The sequence below is a fragment of the Lates calcarifer genome, linkage group LG18, assembly GCF_001640805.2.
Source record: "Lates calcarifer isolate ASB-BC8 linkage group LG18, TLL_Latcal_v3, whole genome shotgun sequence".
In the NCBI taxonomy this organism is placed as follows: domain Eukaryota; kingdom Metazoa; phylum Chordata; class Actinopteri; family Centropomidae; genus Lates; species Lates calcarifer.
Genome location: NC_066850.1, coordinates 10,956,939 through 10,983,460, shown reverse-complemented (window position 1 = coordinate 10,983,460; position 26,522 = coordinate 10,956,939). Strand labels below are relative to the sequence as shown.

Here is a 26,522-nt window from a genome sequence, read left to right as displayed (position 1 = left end):
ACCTCACCTGGCCAGGTGTCGGAGAGAGCCGTGTCTTTCAGAGGAAAATGAACTCTGAACAGTTTACTCAGATCTTAAACTGTTTTAAGTCTCTATTTAAGTCTCTATTTTATATCACCTTATGTCTCTTTCATATCTTGTTTTTTGTCTTATGTAAAACAATTTGAATGTTGCTGAAAGATGCTATAAAAATAAACCCCCTGCCTCATCAGTCACCTACTACTGCTTGAAAATTGATTCAATTTTTGTGGTGAAATATAATTTTAAAAAGTATTATATCTTCTATACTGAATTTAAAGATAGGTATTAAAGATCCGGGACTTTTAAGGATCCACAAAACCACATCAGTACATGACAACACTCACTCATAAACCTTCTGAAAATCAAACTGCATTTTAAATAACACAAAATATTGATTGATTGTGATTTTCTTCGTCCCCAGTCTAACAAGTTGATAACAGCAGCATTTAGAAATTCATTTCACGTCCCGGAAATAATTTTAGTCCCTGAACAACATAAGTCAAATTACCTTGTTTTCTATTCTAACCACATCTGACAACCTCATTCACTGTGCATGTCAACATCCATTGCTGCACACACATTTGTTTTTTCCATGCTGGTCAACAACTCTAATTGTCTACTTGATCTTCAGCTCTATTACGCCTGGTCTAAAATATTAATAAGTAAGACACATTGTGCCTATTAATTTTCTTGCTGAGAGGAAGATGAGGCAATGTTTTGTACTTTTATGGAAGTTTCCACCTTCAAACATGTAGGCTACAATCCAGATTTTCAAAAAACACTTCATGAAAGGGATTTTTCGTGGCTTGAAGTTAGATATTTAGTTTGGCTGCAGTTACAGAAACAGCAGCGCCAGATGGCTGCCAAGAAAACTCAGTAAAGTCTCAGCACACATGCATGATAATCATCATATATTTAGATTAGATGTGCTTTATGCTGAGGATACCATTATCTCTGAATAAAGGTCCATAAACCTGCTTTAAAATCAGAGAAAATATGCTCAAAATATGCTCCTCATAGCTGCAGAACTTGCCTGAGAATTGTCACAATTTGAAGTTTTCTTCAGTGTCAAAGTAATTTATTGATAGTTGACTGTACATCTAATGATCAACTGCAAACAGGAACCGCCAAAAGCTGATTCAGCATTCTTAATTATCCAAAATGTAAACAAATTTAGGCTAAAGAACTGACCTCAAGCTTTAGCCCATAGCCCAGAGCAACTCACTGAAAACATCACACTTTGTTTCTTGTAAAAGTGGAACGTCTGTTACAATATCCATAAGACTTTTTAGAGAAAATAACTGAATTACACTGATATTTAAGCTCATATTCAGTGTAAATATATACTGAAGATGTAATGAAGAAGAAAGCAAACATGTATTTCCCAATAAGAAGCTACAATATGAAAAGACAAGTCAGTGATGTAACTATATGATTTATCTAGCAAATACAAGTCCGGGTAATTATACTAAAAATAGCTACAATATTCTTTTTAATACAAGAAAGAGTTTGTAGAGTTTGAAGATCTTGATCTTGAGTATTTCCATTCAAACTTACATTATACCTCTGTAGGCATTCTGTAAAATGAGCATTTTAGTGTTAAATAGTGTGTATTGCTTTTTTAGTAAAAGATCTGAGTTCTTCCTCCATCACTGCTCCTTGGTTTTTCCCTATAGCAGCACACTGAGCAGCAGGTGGGTGTTTGTCAAAGTCATTTACACCCATTTTATGTATGAATTCCTTATGATGCCTGCAGCGTGGTTTGATCTTTACCACAGATCCCTCCTGCCCTCACATTGTACAGTCTGTCTGATGGATAATGTACTGTATAATGGATGAGTTGAAAACAGGGACGATCTTAGAAAAACAAAGATTTATTTTCTCATCTGATAAAAATAATGTTATGGAAAACTCATAACTAGAAACTAATACACAAACAGTAGAGAAGACAGAAATTTGAAAATATACATTATGGACTTACAAATACAGCTTTACAGAGAAAGTGCGTGTCTCTCCCGAGGAGCAGACGGAAATAGTGTTTGGGCCAATTTGGAAAACACATTGACAACTAACGGTAAGAAAACGTAAAAGAGACAATTTCAGTGTTACTTATAAAGGCTATGGTGCCTTAAAAATCTCCATATTTGGCTCTTTTGTTGTTGTTGTTGTTGTTTTTGAAGGGACATAAACAGAACACAGAGTTACACAATACAATACAATAAGCTGCATTGAAAAGGCATCAGTCCTATTTCATCCCCCCGATCATCACAGTGATACAGGGTTAGGGAGCATGGAGCTACATTGTTCAGTTCCCTCTGTCCAGTCTGTGATGCTGCATTCATGTCACATGGGAAAAACAGCTGCTATGATACTGATATCACCACATATGGCAAACATAAGGGGTGAATGCTGCTCAGAGACCTGATTTTTCCAGGTTAACTTACATTTCAGCATCTTAATACAAGAACAGACACTTATTTCAAGTAAAACAACTGAACAATCTTCATCCTCCAGGTCATTACAATTCGTAAGTCTTAAAATATGACAGCGGGACTGTCTGTGCTCGTCTTAGACATCGTCTCAAATGAGTCACTTCCCAGCTGAACGGGAGAGTGTTGAAAGTGTGAAAAGACTGACAGGAATTATTATGAGTTAATAAAATGAACAGCAAATAATCAGTCACGGTCTCTTTTCCGTGGCTTAAAGCAAGTTTCAGCAGGTGGGAATTCTTTCAAATGTCAGAACAGCACTTCTTTTTATTCCCACCGGACATGAACGCAGCACAACAAAAAAGGCTTCACACAGAAGTTAATGTTGTTTTGTTCAACCTCGTAAAAAAAAAAAAAAAAAGGCATTTCAATAAAATCAATCTTTAAGTCAAAGGAGGAATCACAGATGGGCTCTGCTTCTCCTGTTAAAAATGAGTTTTCTGCATTGAAATCAGATGTCAGGTAGACCCTCCTCACAGTTTACATGCTAGCTGGTTAGCTGATGCTAAAGCTGCAGTCTTTGGAGCTCAGTAAAACCAAGTCAACCTATGGACCAAGTTTTTTTTTTCCTCAAACTGCTTTGAGAAGCAACTGTTACCTGAAAAACACAAAAACAGATTTTGAAGGAAATCCAGAAGCTTCAAATTAACATGACAGGAGGCAGTTCATAAGCTTTCCTCTGGAGGAACAGTTCAACATTTTGGGAGACTGAATAAGTTTTGAGCTGATAAGTTTTCTTGCTGAGAGTTAAAAGCTCATAAAATACACCTACCAGCTCCCGTAAAGGACAGGACAGTATTCATTTAGAAAATTATCTTATAGCATTGTTTATTCTATATTTATATATTTATACAGTAATGGGACAGGCCTAGGCTAGCTGGTTAGCATGCTAACTTCAGTAAAGAAGAAGAAAAGAAGTGGTAGAACAGTTAACAATGGCGCAGCTTTCCACTGCTGGAGACAGCTCTTGGCAAGTAAAGGAATAAAGTTTGATGCTGAACTTGCAATGTTTCTCCTAGACTGGTAAGTAAACAGCTGCTGATGCTAACACTAGCTGTGTAACAATACCAAAAACATACATATAGCACCTTTAACCTTTAACTTCTTATAATTTCTTATAAGTCCTAAAGGCTGGCAGGTTAAATATCACAGTTCAGCAGAAGAGCAGAGAGGACTGAACGTTGTAGCTGAGACTACAACTACAAAGTTGAAAGACTGATTGTAGAAGAGAGTTAGAGTTTAATGGAAATGGACAAAACCAAATTAAGTTGTTGTTTAGTTGTGCTTGTAGAGTGTTCAGCTGACTCAAATTGCAGATAGTAAATTTAATATACAGGCATAATATAGACAGAAAGTGACATCATGAGTTATTCTCTCTATATATACTGTATGTAAATTAATTAGTTTTATAGGAGCTGGTAGGTGTATTTTGTTATCTTCAGTCAGCTTTTTCACTGTTTCCAGTCTAAATGCTAAGCTAAGCGGACCACCTCCTGGCTCCAGCTTCATATTTCAAGCGTAGACAGGAGACTGGTATCAACCTTCCTAAGCGTATTTCCCAAAAAATGTTGAACCATTCCCTTAAGAAACACAGTACAGACACACACAAGCAGGTGTACAGTACATGAATACACACATTTACACACTCAGACAGACACAAACACGACCATAGTTTAAAACATTGTGTATCTCGGGCTTCAAAATCGTCCTTTTGAATGAGACACGGACAAAAAAAAACAGCAAATAAATACAGACACAGTACGAATCTTCAGGTGGATGTGTGTTTGTGACAACTGGCTGGTGTATGAGGAGTCATCAAAACCAATTGACTGGCAAACACACACACATACAGCCAGTGAGTGTTTGTTTAGAGGTGGTGAGGTGGTGGTGCTATGACAGGTGCGCTTCCCTTTAAAGGACAGGAAAAAAATCAGTGTGTTTCCACGCAGCAGTGAAAGCCCACTTGTTTATATTTAGACTTTAGTGTCTGTGTCTCTTGGTGCGATCCAGATTCTCCTGATGAGCCAATAATAGGGCTCTCATCTGATCAATTCCAGCTTATTTATCGTGTATTAATTCACCATTATGGCCGCTTTGTGCCATATTTATATGTTTGCCCCTTCAGCATTCGTAGTAGAGCATTGTCACAATTCTGTTAAGTTGATGTAACCTACATCAGTTTACATCTGGAGTTGCTATGGATCTGTGTGGACTCCATTTAGACATGCAAAGCACAAAGCCATAAATCAAGTCACCATAGAGCCCAAAATTGCTGGGGAGCTAGGGCTGGTGTAAGGCTACATGTAAACTCCCTCCCCAGTTTTTGTGTTGCCATGACAACACACCTCCTGGAGACCTGGACCAAGGGGTTTGGGGCAAAGTTTTCTGGTCTCATTTGTGCCCCCACAAATGAGACCAGAATCAGTGTGGGAGGAGCAGTCGCTCCAACGCACACTGCAAATGTTCCCAGTTCTTCCACAGCAGCGCCAGCACAGACACACCCACACAGGTGAGTGCCAGGTGGAGCCGGCTACGCAGCAGTGGGGCTGTGAACTTGGCTGCCGTGGAGACACACACCAGGATCACAGTGACGATGGCCAGCATGATGTTGATGCACTTCCCCAGCAGCACCTTGGCATCAGTGTTTTCCAGCTGAACGGTCTGCTGCTGCTGCTGCTGGAGCTCAAGCTTTGACACGCGAGTCTGACACGACTCCAGGACTTCCTGTGCACACAAATACACACAATGGTTAAGATCAGGGAAATACTGGAGAGCAATGAGCAATGAGTCATAGGGGAAGGGCAGTGAAACTGGATAAGATATGAATTGACATCAGCAGCATTAGAAATGAACAGGAGTTGTGTGTCACATTAGAAATGAATGGAGATGCTGGAGGCATTTCGGTGGCTCCGGTGTGTGACGTAACCTCTCTCACAATCTTACCTGTCTTTACTTAAAAGACAACACATCCCAAACTATTCAAAACTTTGGCAGACACTTTAGACCCAAAACAACAGAATCTATCAGCTTTGAGTATCTTAGCTTTGAGTTAACTCTGTGCAACTTTTGCTGAGCAGCACCAACAGTGCCCTCTGCAGCCACAAGTGGTAATTACAGGATGCTGGAGCATTAAATTCTGTTATACACTGAGTCCGAGCGCTTATGGGTACTGGAGCCAGCGTACTCCTAGAAGCTAACAGCTCATGTACAGAAAACAAAACTTATCAAACTGCTCAGGTAACAAACACAAAGTTCATCAAAGAGGCTGATAAATCAAAGAAAGAATTACCTAGCTAGCTTTTTCTGTGTGTGTTGTAGTGTCATAAAGCATTATACGCTTCTCGTAGGAGATCTTACCCACTCACCAAAGTTACATGGTACAAGGACAGATGCTTGGAACGCTATACTCCCAATTACAAGTCAGTGTACCATCAAAAAGATTCTGAAGCAGACATTTGTAAGGTAAAATAGTCACATAATTACGTGCCATGAGGTTGCAGGTGCATGAAGTAAACACCTAAGTAAAATGTTAAAATCAGTTATTTGAGAGACAGAGAGAAAGATCTATAATATATATATAATACTGTGATTCACAACAATATAAAACTGAGTAAGGTAATATACAGACCCAACTTAAAGCTCATGACAAATAACATCTCAAAATATTCCTTGTAGCAACTAAAAAATAGATAATTACTAAGAAATGGATGGTCAAAAAGACCCCAACAACAGAAGAGTACATAGTGGTTATGAGATATTTACAATATGGAAAGATGTTGTATTTATTTTTATTCATTTGCTCTTTCTCTACTGTGTAAATGTAGGAATGATCGTTCCAGTTTTCTCAGTGAAATTGGGAAAAGCGACCTTATTATGCAGCCCTCGTCTGTTGTGTTGCTTTAGTCTAGTTATCTTGTTGTTTTGATGTTCTGTTAAAACCAAATCAAGTCAAAGAAAACAGAAGCCAGACTTCTCATTTGAGAATCTGAAAGCAGTGAATGTGTTTGACCAGAAGTAGACATCATTATGTAACTGTGTGTCGGTGTATGTATACAAAACATACATTACCTGTATGTCCCTAGCTCTCTCATAGGCCTGATAAGCCACCTTCTCCTCAATACTGGCCAACTCCTGCTTCAGATTACTGGTTTCATGCTGGTGGAGCTCTGTCAGGTCATTTAACTGGTCCTCTAACCGCTCATACCTGAAGACAGAAACACACACACACACATATAGAAACATGTAGAGTAGGTGGAGGCAGAGCACCAAGGAGAGCGAGTGAGAAACAATGCATAATTGAGTGTATGTGTGGGTGAGTAGCAGTACAGCAGTTTATCTACTACTGCAACTAAGCTGCTGAAAACATTTGCCCTTGGTTGACTTAGCAACAGTCTGGGGATTTGTGTGTAAGCTCTGCCCTCTATTTTTAGTTTACAAAAGCTTGTAATAATGGCCCCCCTGAAACTGTCAAAAGCTCTTCTAAGTTCAACAGCTGATGTACAAACAAAATTTGTCCAGTTACGAGTGTTACTGCAGGGGGAGGATGATTGGATTAATTTTTTTTTGGTACAGTGAGGCAGCAGCAGAGAAATATAGTGTACAACAAAACTGAGTATACACCCGCTGGTCCAGAGCAATAAAATGTGCCTGTTTAATACAATTTTATTTGATTTTGGCTGAAGTCCAAGACGACTGAAGCCAATTAATCAGATTTGATTAATTAAAATATAAAGAAACATACCATATTTAAGAATCAACTGTGACAAAAGTCAGCACAATGTTTATTAATGAGATTCCACTCTTTTATCTTTAAATATTTTGTATCTCTATCTTGTATCTGACGACAGAATCGATCCTCTTGTGCATTGATGATACCAGTCTTGACAGCTGATGCTGCCAGAGTGAGGCCTCATCCACACTGATACGTTTTATTTTTAAAAATGTATCTCTGTTGCTATGGATACACCCAGCTTCCACACTGCCCCTGATTTTCTGTTAGCCTTAAACTGAGACATTTGTAAATACTGCTGGCCTGGTTTGAAAACAGTGTTGCGTTTCAGTCTGGACAGGCAGAAACAGAGACTTGGAAATCTCTGGCCTTACTTTTTGCCTTTTCTGTTCCTCGTTCTTAGGATTTCCTGCAACTAAGTGACCAAATGCAGTAGATCTGCTTCCTGTTTATACCAACATGCCCAGTGTTTGTGAATGGTCATGTGATGTGTGTTTTCAGGTGTGTTATTATTTCTGATACAGAGGTGGATGGAGATCATATTAGAGTGGACGTAGGCTGAGTAAACCATCCTAAACCCTGTGCTCTGGTGCTGCACTCACCTGTATCTTTCCTCCTGCATCATCTGTGTGAAGTAGCTGTAGTCCCGTTTGAACTGTGCGTTCATTGTCTCCATGTCCTCAGCCAGCTGTGCCTGAGCCTCCCTGATCTCCCGTACCATGTCCAGCACCTCCCCCAGACGCCCATTGGAGTCTGACCTCCCAGGACCCCCAGACCCTGCCCCTGAGCCTCCTGCCGGGTTCCCGTTTGAGTCAGCGGACGCGGACGTCCCAGTGGAGCACTCGTCGTCGCTCTGGTACTTAGTGGTCTTGGCTACTGTGGTAGCGCTGCCGCTCAGACCTCTCGCCCCACCCTCCACCTGCAGCCCTGACCCCGACTCCATGGAGCTCTTGAGGTGGGCGATGTTGTCAGCGCTGCCAAACTTGTTCCTGATGAGGTTGGCGAACTCCCGCGACTTGTTGAAGAAGAATGGCGGGGAGAGTGACACGCCGGGCCCGATCGTCTTCACTTTATCCAGCGCGGGGTGTCGTCCTGTGGCGCTGACATCCCGCAGGCTGCCCTCCTTACTGTGAGTCCCTGACTCTTTGCCGCTGACATCCTTGTGGCTGTGCTTGCCGTTGGTCTCGCTGTCCTTCATGCGACGGTGGTACTGCTCCAACTTCCTCTGCAGCCGGGCGATGGTCTGTGCTGACTTCTGGTTCTTCTTCTCAAAGACCTGGCGGATACGCGACACCTGCTGCTTGTCTGCATTGTTCACCAGCTTCAGGTACTCCGCCACATTCTGATCTCGAGCCGCCTGCTCCACCTTAATCTGCTCTGTCACCTAAAGGGAGAATGAAAGGAGAAAAAAAGGAGATGTTTAATGTGCCCCAACATTAGCCTTTAATTTATTGGTTTCTCTACTGCACTTTTATTTCTTTTACTGAATTTTACACTGCACCTTAACTGCACTATTAGTATACATTAATATTAACACTTACAGGCTGAGACTGATATTAAGTCTGACAACATTATGGATAGGATTCCTACAGAGATAGAGCTTTACATTAAAGAGTCTCATTTAACAAGAAACATTGCTACCAGACTCCATTGAAAAAAACAGGACTTTTATTGAGCAGAGCACAGGAGTTGCTGTTTTACTGCTGCTTCGATCTCTCAGTTCGTTTGTGATACTGTGTGGTACTTTTGCTTATGTAAAGGACCTGAATACTTCCTCCACCAAGTCACACAATAACTAGTTAAGTGACTAAGGTAATGTATTCCAACAAACCTCTTGTTCTGCTTGGTAAAATTGCTGTTTTTGTCAGTGGACTCTGGTAATGATGTATCCATAACAATCTGATCCTGTCAGTGGCAAAATAGAAGCACTTAAGGGGACGTAATTTGACATAGCCAATTGAGTTCCTGCTCAATACCACACCAATTCTTAAGACCCATGTTCAAACATATTGTTTTCCTTTAATGAGCAGTGTTGGGGTCGATAAAAACAAAAATTAAACTTTTTTCACTTCCTGTTTATTGCTTTGTATGTATTACTAACTGGGAGTATTACTAATTATATTATTTGTTTATGATCTTTTCATTAGGTCTCTGTTAAAACCCAAAATTACCTTCAAAACACTGAGATAAACCACAAAATTTACTGAGAGTGATTAAACTGTGCTGATGCTGGTGGGAGTACTTCCACTTTCTTTCTAATGGAATCTGGGATGATTGGGACTGTGATGAAAATGAATCAGAAGGTGTGGTGGAAGACATTTTCTCATTATTTCAACTAATTAATTTAATAGTCTTTTGACTGGAGATTGTAGCAGATTAACTGACATTTAATGGGAATTGGCTCATTAATGTATTAAAAGATACTACTTTAACTGCTCCACAAAGTACCACCAAACTGAGGTAAGGAGATGTTTAATCTTTTACTCATGTGTGATATTTGATATTTGACGATCCACATGTCACATGTGTACACACCACTCTGCACATCAAACACAGTAAGTCTACAAAAGAGATCGCAGAAGAGCTCAGTAATGATTCTCCCTGACCTTGAGGATCTTCTGCTGCAGGCTGTCAATACCCAGCGCCCCCTTGGTGAAATCCAGCCCGACTCCATCATCGCCAACGCTGTCCACCACGTCCAGGTTGGACTCTGAGCCGCCGCGACGAATGGGGACAGGGATGCTGAGGACATCGCAGCCGCTGCGCTCCGCCTGTAGACACACAGAATGAATGACGTTACTTAAAAAAGAAATCTTCAGTGTTATCTCAAGAAGAAGTGATACCACAGCGGCTGAAAATCAGAACCCAGACTACTACTCATTATTATTGTAGCCTCTGAGAATATTTCCTTTCACAAATAGGTATACTTACGATAATAACTGTTGTTAAGAGCACACTGCAAAAAGAGTGGTAAGAAGATTTTTCTTCTTACCAGGCTGTTTTTATGTCAGAGCATTTCACAAGTTTTTGTCCTTAATTATCTTGCTGTATTATAACTAAGATTTTATTACTAATTCTGAGAAACTTAATTTCACCTGCCCAGAGTTTTTAAAACAAAACAGATTTTTCACATTTTTTTAGCAACATTTCCCCCTTTTTATTGCTATTTTGTCTTGTTTCTGAGAGCTGAGTTTTTGCAGTATAGTATTTGAGAGATGCAAAATTCAGAAACGTGGGAGAAAATAAAAACTCCTTTGAGCTACAATAATGTTCGCAGTAACAACTAAGGAGGCACAAAACAACATACTTTGCAGACAAAAGACAGACTTCACAAGGACGTCAGACTCTGCAGGCTGATCTGCAGGCACAATCTTGTATCACTGATATAAAATATCAGGTGTTTTGTGGTTCTTTCATCCTCCATCTTCACTGTTTTCTTTATCACTCTCTTTACGGTCTCATCTCGTCTAAGTACACCATTTACCTTGCTTGCCGAGACAGAAAAATCCAGCACAGAGCTAAGAAAGAAAAATAAGATCAAAAGAGTACTGAGTGTGTCGTCTTGAGAGGATTCTTGTGTTTAGACTGGAGGCGAAGAGGGGGGAAAAGGCAGCTGATGAGACAGTAAATCTGTCTGAAGACCACACAATGGTCAGTTAGTGGAGCAGTGACGAGCCCAGGGCTCCGAACAAAAAGCCCCCAGTGAGCTCTTGTACTGAAAATCCACTCTCTGCATTGACAAAAGCAGACGATTATGTAAGGCAACCTAAAATATTAGTATGTGGTAACTCTAGTTGCCACGGCAGCAAAGCGCAGACAGACTTAGTTCTAAACTACGCACACATGAGCAAACTGCTGACATATCCTGAAGGCGTGTTTTCTTTGGCTTTATTCTTTGTCTTTTTCTTAGACACAGACAAGCAGAATAAATGACACTTTTAACTGTGTCCTGTGGCTTTTTGCTGTACATCCTGAGGAGTCAGCAATCATTATCCCCTGCAGTGAAAACAATCCAACAATATCAACTTTTTTTAAAAATTAACATAGTCATTCATGTGAATCCGTGTTCTGAAATAAGCAATATTACTCACTACTCCTGATTACAGATGGCTAACACCCTCAGAACATCACACATAACACATCTATCAGTCCGACCAGACGGCAAAAAATGCAGCCAGAACAAACCTGTGCTGTAAATAACGCTGATACAATCAACATTATAGAGTATTTGCGGTTTGTAGCTTCTGTCTGAAAGAATAAGTCCAGTATTTTTAAACCTTATTTTATTTTATACGTCCACTAAAGTGCTTGTTTTTCCCACTGAAACCACCATTTTATCAACATTAACAACTGTTCATTCTGTTCAAAGTCACCAGACTCCACTGACAAAAACAGGAATTTTACCCCGCACAACATGGGACTTGCTGGAATACTGCTGCCTCAATCAGTTAGTTTGTATTAGTGTGTGGTACTTTTACTTAAATAAAGCATCTGAATACTTGTTTCACAGATGAAAGTCACACACTCACACAAACAAACCAACTGATCGAGGCAGCAGTGTTCCCATGTTCTGTTCGGTAAGATTACTGTTTTTGTCAGTGGAGTCTGGTAGTGATATATGGTGATGTTTCTGGTTAAACAAAAAGGATCTAACTGTTAAATAAAATGGTCTGTCTGTGTAGTTTTATAAATCATTTAAACCTACATTAATGGGGAAATAAGGACCATATTCAAAAATGTTAGACTCATCCTTTAAATCATGATAAAATAAATAATTTAAGGCTTTTCTAACTGCTGGTCAGACCACAATTTTTACGCTCTGGTAGCTTGTGATGAGATTTGAGCAGAAGTTATAGCTTTAAGGGTAAGGCCATTAACCCTTTAGCACTCACCTAGAACCACCATTCTCTGTAAGGTTTTGTTTGTAATATTGTGGATTATGTCCACAGTCAAAGATACAGCCTGAGTTATTAGAAAACATCTAATCATTAGTGCATGATCACACTGTGAGCCCAAGAAGGTACAGTACATCATCTTCCTGTTGCAGCGTACATTACACTTCCATCTCTAGACACATTTGTGAGGGGATCACGCTTTCATTTGCACAGACCAACGTTTTTGCATTCCCTCCTCTGCTGCCTCTCACACACGCACAGCCCGGTCATACATCAGCCAGTTGAAGGGGATTCAAGTGTGTAAACATGTGGCTGGCAGTGCACTCAGCAGTCAACATGCGTACTGAACATGAGGGTGAAAATGGGAAATTATTAACATGTGAACACACAGAGGCACCATATGTCTGCTTTACAGAGCAGATATCTATCTAGTCACTTCTCGTCCTGTGACCCCAGTCTGCTCTGAGGCCATTTAGATTATTATACAGATGGGTGGACACACAGCCAAAACACACAAACAACACACCAGGGCATTTGTCCACTGGGAAATATACATGGGATATTTGTCTTGGCTACCTGTCTGGGACCAGATGATTCAACTCATCTCTAAGAAATAAAAAATGCATGAGTGGATGTCAGTGCAGTCCAGTTGTTTTCCTTCCATGGAACTACTACTATCCATAAAACCTGCTGCACAAATGCTCTGAATTTTTGATTTTTTGCAGCAGACAACCCAAAAGTGAAAAGGGAAACACAAACAAGTGAGGTCCTCGTTGTTTAGTTGGTTGGTTTTCATAACATCTGCAGCTTCCTGAGTTTGAATCTGGCCTGGAAGATTTGAAATAAAAACAGTCTAGCTATATTCAAACAAAAATGTTTCATGTTCGACTGCTTTTTGAACTCTTTTTCTTTCAAGGAACACTGATAACTGATTGGTTACAAAAACAATTTATTAATTAAGATTAAATTATTAATTAATTAACCTTAAAACAAGACTAAGAATCTGGAGCCATGCTAACATCTTACTTAGGCAAAGCAGTGTTTTTTATTACTATAGTATATAGTGTGTGTCTGTGTGTTGGTAAGTGATTTGCATCGGCTTTCTATATTCAAAATCCAAGATTAGAGAGTGCAGAGGAAGCCTGTGGTGTGTGCTGTATGTGAGAAAGAGAGAGTGGGCCAGCAAGTGCTACTCCAACTCCCACTAAGCCAGCTCATCTGAGAGTCTCATTGATAGAGCTGGGAGTAGGGACCTTGCCATGGGGAAACGACGGCCTGGCACAAACACACAGGAAAACCTTTTCAGTTGCTGCTCGCAGCACCGAGTTAGGAGCTATTTATTCCTGCCTCCAGATCCATCAATTTGTTTTCCGCTAACATGAGCCCGAGGTAGAGACAAGTCAGAAACAAAGAAACGGTAAACATGTCGTCCCGCATGAATGACGCAATCCTCCTCCTCAATTTATTGGAGTAATTATTTTTTTAAAAACGTCAATACGCAGAGGTGACACTGGACAAATTGGCAAAAAACAATCAGCAGCTGTCCGCCAATGATGAACTAGCAAATCGATCCATGGGGCCAATCAATCAACTCAAGGCTGGTCACAGGGAATAAAAGCCCTATCCGAGCACCAGTTAATATAAGTACTGTACATAAATGTTATTTATCACTGTCAACACTCACACAGGAACCTAATAACATCTCACCTGAGCTACACATGCTAAAGTGTTAATAAGATGTCATCCTTCTACATTATGCAGATAAAGTATGGTAATCTACAGGAAACAGAGCTGCAGTTATTTGATTATGCGACTGACAAAACAGTCGTATTTAAATTGCATCTTAGACTTCTTAAATGTAAAGATTTTATGTTTTTCTTTCTCGTATATTATAGTTAACTGAGTATCTTTGGGTTCAGACTGTTGGTCTGTCAAAACAAGACTTTTGGAGACACAACCTTGGGCTGTGGGACTTTATAAAGAAACTATTTTCTTACATTTTATAAACAAAAATTAATTGAAATAATAATAATAATAATAATTAATTGAAAATAATCATTAGTTGCAGCCCTAATATGCAATATAGCCTAGCAAAAAAAAATGCTAAACATTTGCTGGTTTCAGCTGTCAGAATGAAAATTTGTCTAATTAGTTGTTCAGTATTGTCTTATTAAATTAATTAGTTAATCAACTGTATCATGAGAAGAATAGAAGTAAAGCTATACATGGAAAATACACGATTCTTTATCGGTCTTCTCTGTTATAAATGAGTGCTTAAAAACACTGAATATAACAGATTATACTGTATTAGTCATCTATTACTCAGCTCTAACCCAGCATGAGGACACACACTGTCTGAACCAGCACACTAGATTAACTCTGAATTAAACTGGTGTGTTTGAGTGTTGGTGAGCAGCGAATAATGGGATTGGTAGAATCCAGATCAAGAGATTTAGTGGAGAGGATGTTTAAAATGCTGGTTTCTTGAGCCAATCACAGGAAGCTACCGCACCATAATGGCATTATATACGGTAACGCTATGATGTAAGTGTCTCATACATGAACAGAGGTGGAGGTGCTGAGAAAATATATATCCTCTTGCATTAGAAGAATCATAAACTGACAACTGTGAAATTATCCAAACATGCTGCACGATATACAACAAAAGAGTCTAAAGCTATGTTGTTAGTTTTACGACAATAAAATAAATGAACATTTAACTGATCCACAGAGAGAAAAACCGGATCAGTCACAAGTCAATCACAACCTGTTTTCTTTGGAAAAAAATGTATTTGCCATTTTTCCATTTTGTACTAAAATTTGAGATATTTCATAGGGTAGGTACATGTTTTGACCTGCTGATGGCACTAAAGGAAAAGTCAGGGAGTTGGTGAAGTCATTAGGATTATCCCTCAGAGGACCATGAATGTTTATATCAAATATAATGACAATCCATCCAATTGTATTGAAATATTTCAGTTGAGACAAAGGCTCTCAATCCCTTGAGCTACATTATTAACTCATCTAAAAATGGGTGATTATTTCAGGTCCTTCCTGTTTTCTTTTCTCTGGTAAGTTTGTCAGTTTCTTACCTAACAGCACGGCAGCTCTTTGGACAAATATGGAGATGTACTCAGGCACAATTTATTGTAGATACTCAAGTTTTGAAAGGCTTAATCCAGCAAAACCCCTTTTATATTTGCCAAGGCCACTCTGTTCCAGCAGGCTTGAGAATAACACAGATGAGCATGCCTGGTAATTTATGACTGTACTTCCTGAGGGCCGCAGAGAAAGCTCGTACACCAAACCTAATGCATCAATATGCCACAGAACATGGAACAAGTTACACAAACCACTGCACCTGCACCTGCAATTCAAATACATTCAACCCCACTATAAAAAGGCGAGGGAGCATTTTGTGTGAGCAGATGACTAAAACCCTTTCTGCAACAAATTGAACAGAAATGGAAACAAAATGGTTGTTTTTTGCTGTATGAATAATAAATGTGTCTCATAGTGAATCTTTAACAGTGCGATGCATCATTAGGATTACCCTGTGCACTCATTCTGTGGGCTATTAGACACTATGTTGTATAATTTTCACATTATATCCACATGATCTTGGATGAATGGGGATCCAGCTCCCACCAATACACATCACCACTGCACTTCTGTCTCCACTGCTGTGATTCACAACTTCTCTTATCTCCTGAGTTGACTTCAATAAAGATGATTTGAACAATTAAGCAGGGGAACTCCCTTCATTCAAGTCGATAGTTAAAGGAAAACCTCTGAGTGTCTTTAATTATCACAAAAATAACATTATTTGCTTTTATCAAACAGAAGTAACAGGAGTGGTTTTGTTTATGTTTTAAACTATTCAGATCACATACAGAGATAGAAAAGAAGTTTTAGTTCACCTATGATAAAAAAAAAAGAGGACAATGTAAGGTGAAATGAGACATTTGGTTCATGTGATTCGGGCTATAGAGCCTCCTGCCTGGGGGGGGGATCAGCCGTGACTCTGTGACCAGAGAGAGGAGCCTCCTGTGGGGATGAGGAGCGTGCAGACGGGCACACCTCCCCATGGGGCTCAACGGATACAACGGAGAATCACACACAAAATAAACAGAAAGCCAAACAGTTGCAGAACAGATGGAAAATGGGAAATGGGTTTGAAACATGGAGAGTTGAGGCAATGTTCAGCTTTGTAACAAGGGCTCAGCACTGAAACACACTTTACTTTAAACTAGGGGGCAAATGAAACCTTGTTTTCCTCGTACGCTGCACAGATTGTTAAAGCCCTCTGAGGCTAATTTGTGTTTTAGAGCTGTATAAATAAACCTGACTAGACTACAGGATAATTCAGAATCATATTTTATTTTTTTGCCTTTATATTTTCCATTTTAGGCTGTATAGAGCGATCAGTAAAATATCTTTAATGTCTTGACTAGGGCTGTTACTTGCAATTACTTTCTCAGTTAATTAATGATCATTTGGTCTATAGAATGTCTTTAAGTGGTGAAAAATACCCATTAAGAGTTCATAAAGCCCAAGTTGACAAAACTGTTTTTTTTTTTTTTTTGTCTGGCCAAAGATATTAAACTTTTAGAAATACAGTCAGAGTCGTTGCAGATTAATTGAATAATCAATTAACTGATGTTGCTGTAATCTTGACACTACTTTCAACCACATAGCTGAGTCCTGACTGTGAAGTGCCTGTGAAGACCTGCCTGATGAACTGCATTTGAAAAATCAGTAACTTCTTTTAAATAACTTCTGAAAACCCACTTTTATCAAATTGCCTTTTTTAACTTTAAAGTGTGAACATGTATATATACTGTACATAAATATGGGTGACAGTCGTGTGTGACAGGAGTGCCACACACTGTCCACAAACTAGTCTAAGATCCAAAGTCCTCTCCCTTCACATTGTGTTGACAACCTCACCTTTGTTCTACCTTCAGCAATGCACACACACACTCACACACCTGTACTGAAGTCAAACCCAAGGTGGGGCTGAGGGGGAGTAAACAGCATGTGCCTTATTAACTGTGTCGCTGCACTGACTAAAAACCAATTTCAAGTCCCGACAGGCTGCTCTCTGAACACACCCACACAAATACTGAACTCGTGGCGGGCAGACCGAGACACGTCCACGTTATTCAGAGCCTAAAAATGATACACATTGTCTGAAAGGCAACCAGACCGGGGCTGCAATCAAACATTTTGAGGGATCTTTCCCTTTGCTTTTGATTGACAATAATTATTTTCGCTGTGCTCAGCTGCTTCAACACTCACTGAAACTGTAATTCCAGTCGCTGTGCTGCATCACTGCTTGTGCTATCACGCTTAGTGCTGCTTTATGAAACCACTTAATTTGATTCAATAGCACTTGAATGACTCAAAATTTGTCATATTGTACAATTTCAACTGCTTCTGTGCTGTAAATTTATGCACTCGACCTGTGTGTTAATCACAGACGCTCAAGCAATCAGTGAGATGGTGATGAAAACCACAGGAAATCAGTGGAAAGTATCTGAAAAGCATTTACCATCACTGCTGATACCTACATATGGGGTGGTGCAAATGATTGCTCTGATTGTTCTGGACAGGACATTTAACTGACACATGCTGGAAATGCTACGGAATTAGATAACATCTTGTTTTGTGTTAGGATTGAAAGAAACAGTAGCAACTGAAACTGGAATGAATTATATTGTATTAAAATGACTTGTAGATAAATGTCAGAGCAACAAAATACAAAAAGGATATTTGTAATTCTCTCACTCAATAGCAGTTTAATAGTAGCTTATATTTTATTTCATGCACAATTTAAATTTAATGGCTATTTAACTGATGTATAATTAATAACTTTTGCAGCTTCCTTCTCCTCTGTCATAGTAACTTACAGCTCCACAGCAGACGCCGGAGTGCAGAGGTGACTTGAATTCAAGCCTGATAGTAGAGGGTTTGATCTTTGAGCAGGGACAGCATTAAACGTTAACTGACACAGGATTTAAAAACAGAAATATTTGTCAGAGAGCCTCAAACGCCACATACCTTTTTAAAATTTGCATTTTATTCAGTGCTTTTTGACATTTTTGACTTTGTGCAATATGTAAGCAATGTGATAAGAAGTGAAAAGCAAAGACTCAATTTCCAGCAGAGCTCTGCAGTTTGTCAGACTGACATGTCCACAGAGTATGAAAGTGGCATAGTGCTGCAGTGACATGGCCTAGGAAACCCCCCCCCCGCACCCCCCAGAGCCTCATTAACAAAACACAGATGGAGGGGATGAGGGAGGAGGGCATGTCTGACTGAGTCAGAGACTGACTGAGATATCCTGCTCTCATCTTCCCTTCATTTATTCCCCTTTACAGTCGCTGCAAATTTAAACAGTGATCAGTTAAGATGCTCCCAAGGGAACGACGGCTGAGGACTACTGGTGTAGACTTATGCAGCTGAGAAAAAAATAAAGTAATATGTTCTTTTCTAATGGTTTTAGTTTGACTTGGCAGCTAAAATTAGCTTGATTTTAAATGCATGCAGAGAGAGCAGGATTCTTCAAGGGTGAAATGCTTATAATAAAGATCGACAGAACTACAGACACTAAAAGAAAAGACTAATGCAACAGAATACAAAAGGACTACAGTCGTGCTAGCAGCCTTGTAAGGTGGGTGCTTTGAGCTAAATGCTGACTCCATCAACCTGCTTTTAAGCACATTTTATGCACATAAAGCAAGCTGAGTGGAAATGCTGGAAAGTTGAACACTAGTTAAAATAAGTGTTGGAGGTAGAAAACTTGGTGTATCGATAAAAACAAAATGCTGCACAATAGAAACAGACTAAGTGAATAAATAATGATAAACATAAACGCCACATTTCTGTCATATTTTCTACATCATATTAGTTTCTTTCTTTGGAGCTCTTTTAATTACATCATCTTGCTGTGCCTTGCCTCTTCTCTGTGATGGTTTAATTGTATTTTCTGTACTTTATTTAGATGAAAACTACTGACACAACTAAATTCTGATGTTTAGCAGTATAATGTTTACCATATTCACTACCTTAGTTTAGCTTGATAGTATACTATTGCCAATTAGCACTGAGCATGAAGTATGGCTGAGGCTGATGGGAATTAGTTTTGCAGGTATTAGAGATGAGTCATGATTTTCACATTTTCAAAGCACCTGGTAGAAAGTAAGGCACGTAAAAGCTGTTCGCCAACCACCATTGAACAAGAAGAAGAGGAACTCGTACCAGGCACTGATAAAACATGTGCGACGCTGTGACATTAGATTCCACTGTACAAACAGCAGAAACATGCAAATCCAAGGACTACTACAGCCATCACAAAGTTCAGTGTGAAAAAAAGAGGCGCAAACTCTGCACAGTGAAGCTGGGATATTGTAAGTCTACCACAACTATGGACTACTAAGACATTTGAGAGCGCAGAACCCAGCACCCACAGATAAACAATCAATGGCGCTACATGAACTGTCATTAGGATTCATTGATATCTGTTGAGGTAATTCAGCCTGGATGAGAGTGGCTGACAGACAGAATCACACTGCTAGCATGATTAAAATCTGCAGCTCTGTGGTTCTTGAATGTTGCTTTGCGCTGCATTTTGTGCTTCTAAAAATTCACAACATTTTGCACCAACTCCACAACTTCCTGATGCAAAGAGGATGTTGCTACATGCTTCAACAACCCTCCATTCAGCAATCATCTGCTGCGGCACACTGAGAAAGATAAGAGTTGACAACAGCCTTTTCCTAACACAAACTATGTATTCTAAGCATGAAGTTGAAACTATCTAAGCAGAACGGTATGCATGATCTGATTTGAAATTAGATCGGTGATGCATAATGCTGAATGCAGTGTGCAGCTGCTGATCTTTTTGGTAAGTTGGTTTTATCTGTTTGTTGTAATTAAACTAATGTCTCTAAATGAATGATGCTAATGATATTTGATGATAAAGTGCTATATTTAGAGGGGCACATTAAAGTTTATGTCATTTTATACACAGCTGCCATTTAACACAATTTAAGGCATCATTTAATCTCAGCAGACTCATAATGTTTTGCAGAACTACTTAAGGTAAAGAGTACACTTTCAGCAGAACATTTAAGAGAGGGAAAAGAGAAAGAATAAAAGGGAATATACACTGTGAGTCCCCTACATTGCTCTATTAACAACACCAAAGAGAAACTAGGTAATAGAGTGAATCAATAAATCACACCACAGTGAGAAAAGAGAGAGTTGTGGATGGATATTGAGTTTAAAAAAATCAATGAACTGTTGGCAATCCATTAACTATCTGGGGAGCTCAGCATCAGCTAATGATTTAGTAATACAGCACCTACATATACAGAAACAACAACAACACACAAAGCTTTGAAACTAAGCACAAGATGTACTACATCATCCCAAAGAAGGGTTTATCAGTGTGTGGGAGCAGCTCTACACAATCTGAACCATGTGTATTTTTTGTATATGAGTATACACACCCACATGCAGTGTGGGACTGAATGGAAAAAAAAAGTTGTAATCCCTCCTCTTCTCTCTCCTCTCCTCTTGTAATCTGAGATTTTAATCTCTGCTTTCCAGAGCAAAAGATTACCCAGCAGCCGTTGCTCTCGTTCGAAATGCTCCAGGGGGGGAAAGAAAGCGTAGGGTGAGGATCCAGATGTGTGAGGTTGAGAAAAAGGAAAAAAGATTAAACAGATTTTTTAAAGAGCATGGAGGAGGGAGAGATGCAGACAGAAAGAGGCAGAAAAGAGGGGAGAGCGAGGGTGAGAAAGAGAGAAAATCCTGCCTGCTGTAGCGAGTCCAGGTCAGGGTTTGAACTCCACAGGTGGATCATCAGAATCAGATTAGAGCTTTAAAAACAGAGCATTCAAACAAGTTAAGGTCAGAGTTCATATTGTGGCCTTTAAGGGGAACATTTTAGTTTCATCTCCATGTACAGGTCACAAAGGCAGTGATCTCTGAGTCACTCATGTCAGCAGTAGCATAAACATCAACACCGGAAAGCAAGTACGACAGGGTGCCCTTTCTCTATTTCTTCAACTTTCCAGCCATAACAATGAGAAAATGATTTAATTATGAATTATTAAGTAATTATTATTATTACTATTGTTATATTCTAGAGGTGGTGCTGATTCAACACTATGGCCATTTTAGAGGCTGTAATTTATGGTACTGTCTCCAAAATATTTTAATCGATTTAACTGAGGGCTGTTGTGGGACTGGAGTAGGTGTACCTAATAAAGTGGCAGCAGATTGTGTAACACCAGTCTAGGAACGAGCAGCAGTGCGAAACTGTTATGACAGAAAAGTCTAGACAGCCTATTTTCAACCCCCGCATGAACAAAAATTCTCAAGTTCAAATTAATATTTTAACCAAAGAAGAAGAATTGAAAGGCATTAGCGGAGCAGCCATTCCTGTAAATGTGAAGTGCTCTTACTGCTCTATGCAGTGTTTAGTCAATGATGCACACTGTCATTTTAGCTAATTATTTTTTCAAGCCATTCCTCAGTTCAGTTGCAACACTGCATTTAAAGAACAGTTCCGTCTGTTTTTAAAGCTAAAATAAGAGAGAGAGAGAGGAAAAAACCCTGTCTTCTGCAGCCCACCCAGCAGCATCACCACAGAGCCACTGTCTACTACCATTGGTGCCGCAATCGATCACCAGTGCCAACGTGAACGAGTCACTGTGCTGCTGTGAAAGTCACTGAAATCTGTTGAGTTTTGTTGGATTTTGTTGCCAAGTACAAGACAATGTGCTGCTTGAAACATTTTTCTGTCATCCATAAATGACAAAAAAAAGAAACAAAAAAGTTAAAGGAACTTAGAATGGCTGACCACTGAAAAACTGTTTATGTAAGCCAGCAATATAGTATATATAATATGCTGATACCGCAAATGTGGCTGCAGACCAGCAGCAGAGTCAGGACATCCACATAATTAGCACCAAATGTTCCAATAGTGCAAGAGAACACAATGTTAGACTGACTAGTGGTTTAAGTGCATTTTTCCAAGTTTGTTTATTGTTTTCCTCCTGAGGAAATGACTAATCAATTTGTTTCTCACTTAAAAACCATCTAATGGATAATATTTGTATCTTACTGTTTAGTCTAGGGCTGCAGAAAGTAGTCAATCAACAACAACAACAAAAAAGAATCATTTAGAGTCATTTTGAAAATTCAAGTCTTTAAAATGTGAGGATTTGATGCTTTTGTTTGTCATATGTGATGATAAAATCTATGGGTTTTTAAATAGAACCAGCAATTTGAATAAATCTCCATTGGGCTGTAAAATTGTACCAGGATATTATAGATAAATGTCTCCCTTGTCAAACCAACAGTCAAAAACCCCAAAATATTTAAAGTAAAACTAGAAAAAGCAGCAAATTCTTACATTTTAGAGCCTGGAATCATCAAATGTTTTTCTTCAAAAAAGATTTTAGGGAATAATCAAAATTAATCGGCTACTTGTTTTAGCTCCTGATATCCCCAATCTCAATTCCTTGATATTCCAGAAACCCTGGATCAGTGGGATGTGCTATAGAAGTGCACATGCAGACACACACACACTCATCCATTCTGTATTTAGATGTCAAATATAGTCGTCTGAATTATCCTGCTCTTGACACAACCACATGCAAACACTCCCCTGTGAATTACACAACAGTGACTAGCAGGTGTGTGTGTGTGGGGGGGGCAGGAACTCTTCAACTGGGCTGCACTGAGATATCTATAACTTTATTTACACACACTACACTACAGTGTGTGTTTAACCAAGGCTGCAGATACTACTGCAATACTTTCATTTATTTCTTTTTTGGGGTGTAACTGATAAATCATTAATCTGTCCTGAGTGCAATCAGCACAAAAACTGAGCCACAGGTTATGTTTTAGGTCTTCTATTTGTATTTTTTTACTTGTGCACTTCATACATAAGCTGCTCTTTTTCAACTGCCCATTGTGGTGGACAATAAAGTTTTATTCTGTTGTATAAAATGTCATGAAAGAGTCAAAATGAAACTGAAACAATTAATCAGCCAATCTCATCTTTACTGTCATTTTGTCAATCATTTATGTTATTTTTAAGCAAATACACTAAAAATGATCTATTTTCATTTTTTAATTAGTAAATATGTGCCTATTGTCTTACACTTTCTAATGCAAATTGAATTATCTTTGAGCTTTAGACTATTTGTCAGCCAAAACAAGCAGTCTGAATACATCAGCTTGGGCTTTAAACTGATGGTTAACTGAGACATTAAACTGACAAATGCATTGATAATAAAGCTCATCAGATGCAGCTCTATGACAGTGTCTATCTCAGCTTCTCAGAGCCCGTGGTAACATCTTCAAATGTCTTGTTTTGTCCAACCAACTGTCCAAAATTGTCCAACCCCAAAATGTATTACATTTACAATGTCAACTGTCATATCTGGATTTAAGACAAAACGTTTGATTCATTAATTGAGAAACTAATCGGCAGATTACCCAATCACTTGTAGCAGGTCATAATGAATCTGTACAAGACATAATGTTAAGTTTGAGTGGTTTGAAAATAAAAAGCTACAGGGGTTGAACCAGATTTAAAGAGCTTGCCAAATTCATCTCCCCACAGAGTGTAATAATTGGCGATGAATCAGCTTTATATGCTATGACTAGGGAAAAAAAAGCTGTGTGTGTGTGTGTGTGTGTGTGTGAACCCCACACAGGATCTATTTGATGGGCAGAGCATTTGTGTGTTGGTTAATCCACACCGTGTTACTCACACACCCGACATCGCTTCTGGTGTGTGTCTATTCACTGTCAGCTTAGCCCACTCAATCCCTAATCCAAAAGCACAGAGAGAAAGACACAGAGAGTGAGGGAGAGAGAGAGAAAGGCGGAGAGATAAACCTGTGTACCTACGTATGAAATGTCCCAATAATTTACATATCACAGATTCGGCCTCTCTTCGCACAGCACCGCTTCCTCCTCTCACGCTTACATGTTGGCTCATTTTAATAAACTTTAAGCCTCATTTATTCCAGGATGTGACATATACAGAGAGAGGGGGAGAGAGAGAGAGACAGAGAGAGAGATAAGGAAACAGATTCCACTGGTTGCCCTGACAACAGACGCGATTGAGTAGAGCCGGGTGCTCGCACCTCCTCGCCATAATAGCCAATGAAGCGAGTCGAAGGCGAGGACCATCAGTCAGCTCCCATTCAACAACGCTCACTCCTCCCCAGTTTGTTCTCTCTCTCAATGGCCGAACAATGGTCACAGCTCAGCTCATCGCCGTGATTTGTGGCGCTGCTGGCGTGTGTGTGTGTGTGTGTGTGTGTGTGTGTGTATACTGGCCATAAAACTAACCTCACTGCAGAAAAACAAAAAAACATGCTCTAACCTGACCTGCTGCGTGTAATCCAATGTGCTGCTGCTGCAGGGGGAGAATCCATACACCCCAAATCCTGGGAACGCATTATACAACACTTAAGCTCTATTTTCTATTTTTTCTAGCATCATTTGGTCATGTAAAGAACCAGAATTACAATGATTAGTCAACTAATCAGTTAGTCGATGGACAGAAAGTTAATTGGCAACTATATTTTTATAATCAACTGGTTTTAATCCTCTGGTTCCAAATAATCTATAGATCAATGGAAAATGTGTTGTGTTACATCTCAAGTCCTACGTCCTCAAATGAGCTGGGTTTCTCACATCTGAAAAGAGTTTACTGATTATTTTCAACACTGATTAATCTGCTGATTATTTGCTCAATTAATTGATTAATCAATCCTAATTTTCTAAAACACAAAACAATCAGTTTCTTATTACATTAGAGGCCAGAACTGGAGAAAACTAAAAAATGTGAAACAGTTTACAAAGATATAAAACAGAAAAACAGCAAATTCTCACATTTGAAAAGCTGGAGCCAAAGAATATTTGGCATCTTTGCTTGTTAAAATGACTCTGTTGTTTTTATATTGCAATGACTAGCCCAAAAAATCCATTATGTTTCATAATAAATGAATTAATTAAGGCAAAAATGCCAAAACAAATCGATGATTTCAGCCTCAGACACTAAGACTGGCTGCTTTTCTTTGTCTTACAAAACTGTAAATGAGATTTGGGTTTTGGACGGAACTGTGAGATTTTTTAGTATTTTCTGACATTTGATCGGCCAATCCATTAATCAATAAATCGAACTAAGGAGATCCATCAATAATGGATGTAATCATTAGTTGCAGCCTTGAACTGCAAGACAGTTATGTTCAATCAATCAGAAAAGAGATCTAACTGCATTTAAACGTGGTGAACAACTGCACAGAGAGAAGAATATCTGAAATAATATGAGAAAGATATTCCTGCACAGTCAGATTATTTGTTTTTCTTTGGTGTCTAATAATCCAACAGCGAAGCGTGATGCATTTTCAGCCAAAACAAACAAGAAAACCATATCCTGATGTGACTGATGGCAGAGACGTTGCTATTTCAGTAATGAATGAATTCCAGTTATCTCTGTGCCAAAAAAGTTGAATCAGACCTTGGCCAAGACAATCTCTTTACTGACACAAATCTAAAGAAGAAAAAAAGAAAAACACACTGCTGCCCAGAGGGAGTCACAGTGAGGAGCATGGAGAAGGAAACACCCCACCCACCACCCCACCAGCCCCCACCCTTCCCTCATCCCTTTCTTTAGGATCAAAAACAGAGACACAAGAGTCCAGCTCACAGAGGATGAAGTCTTCCTCTCTGAAAACGATGTAATGATAGCGAGAGAAAAGGCTACTCCATGCATTAATTATACACCACCACCCACACAAACACACACTGTTTAGTGCTTGTGTAAACACACACGAGCGAGCTGACCTTTAAGAACCATCCATATTGATGTTTCGATAAACCTGGTCAACTACAGTCCTTCTACCAGGCTCAACAAATCAATTTTCCTCCACCAATATCATTCGTCTCTCCTTTTCATCACAGTGGAGGGGACGCTCTGCAGGTCCAGCCCAGCTGAGACAAACGCCAGCTGCTGGTGTGCATCCTTCAGACGACCACAAGCCTCTGAACTCAAGAGATGCTGATGAAATGCCAAATGTTTTATGTGCGTGGATTAAGTATGATGGGGCAGAGACAAGGTCTTTCCTCATGCTATGTTATATTTAGGCCTGAAAGGGGAGAAGTCAGGATTAACATCAGCATAGATTGCTGCCTACTCATTAAACAGCAGGACTTTATAGATGAGTTTTTAATGATCAGAAGTCATTTTTCCATCAGACTTCAGAACAGTTCCTAGTTCCAGCTTCTCAAATGTGAGAATTTGCATTTTTTTTCTTTGATGTATGTGTTAAATCCAAACTGACTATC

The 26,522-nt window shown here is 39.3% G+C and overlaps 1 protein-coding gene across 2 annotated transcripts in view; it reads right to left on the bottom strand.

Annotated features, from left to right (window-relative positions):
- Positions 1 to 1,879: 1,879 nt before the first annotated feature.
- Positions 1,880 to 26,522, bottom strand: part of tmcc3 (transmembrane and coiled-coil domain family 3) — a 40,257-nt gene continuing 15,614 nt past the window's right edge. For both annotated transcript variants that reach the window (XM_051077679.1, XM_018697294.2), the window contains exons 2-5: positions 9,846 to 10,010; positions 7,842 to 8,623; positions 6,579 to 6,714; positions 1,880 to 5,234 (exon numbers count right to left, since the gene is read on the bottom strand). In XM_051077679.1, the coding sequence (XP_050933636.1) occupies positions 4,932 to 5,234; positions 6,579 to 6,714; positions 7,842 to 8,623; positions 9,846 to 10,010 (1,386 nt within the window). In that variant the 3' untranslated portion in view covers positions 1,880 to 4,931. The remainder of the gene's footprint in view (positions 5,235 to 6,578; positions 6,715 to 7,841; positions 8,624 to 9,845; positions 10,011 to 26,522) is intronic.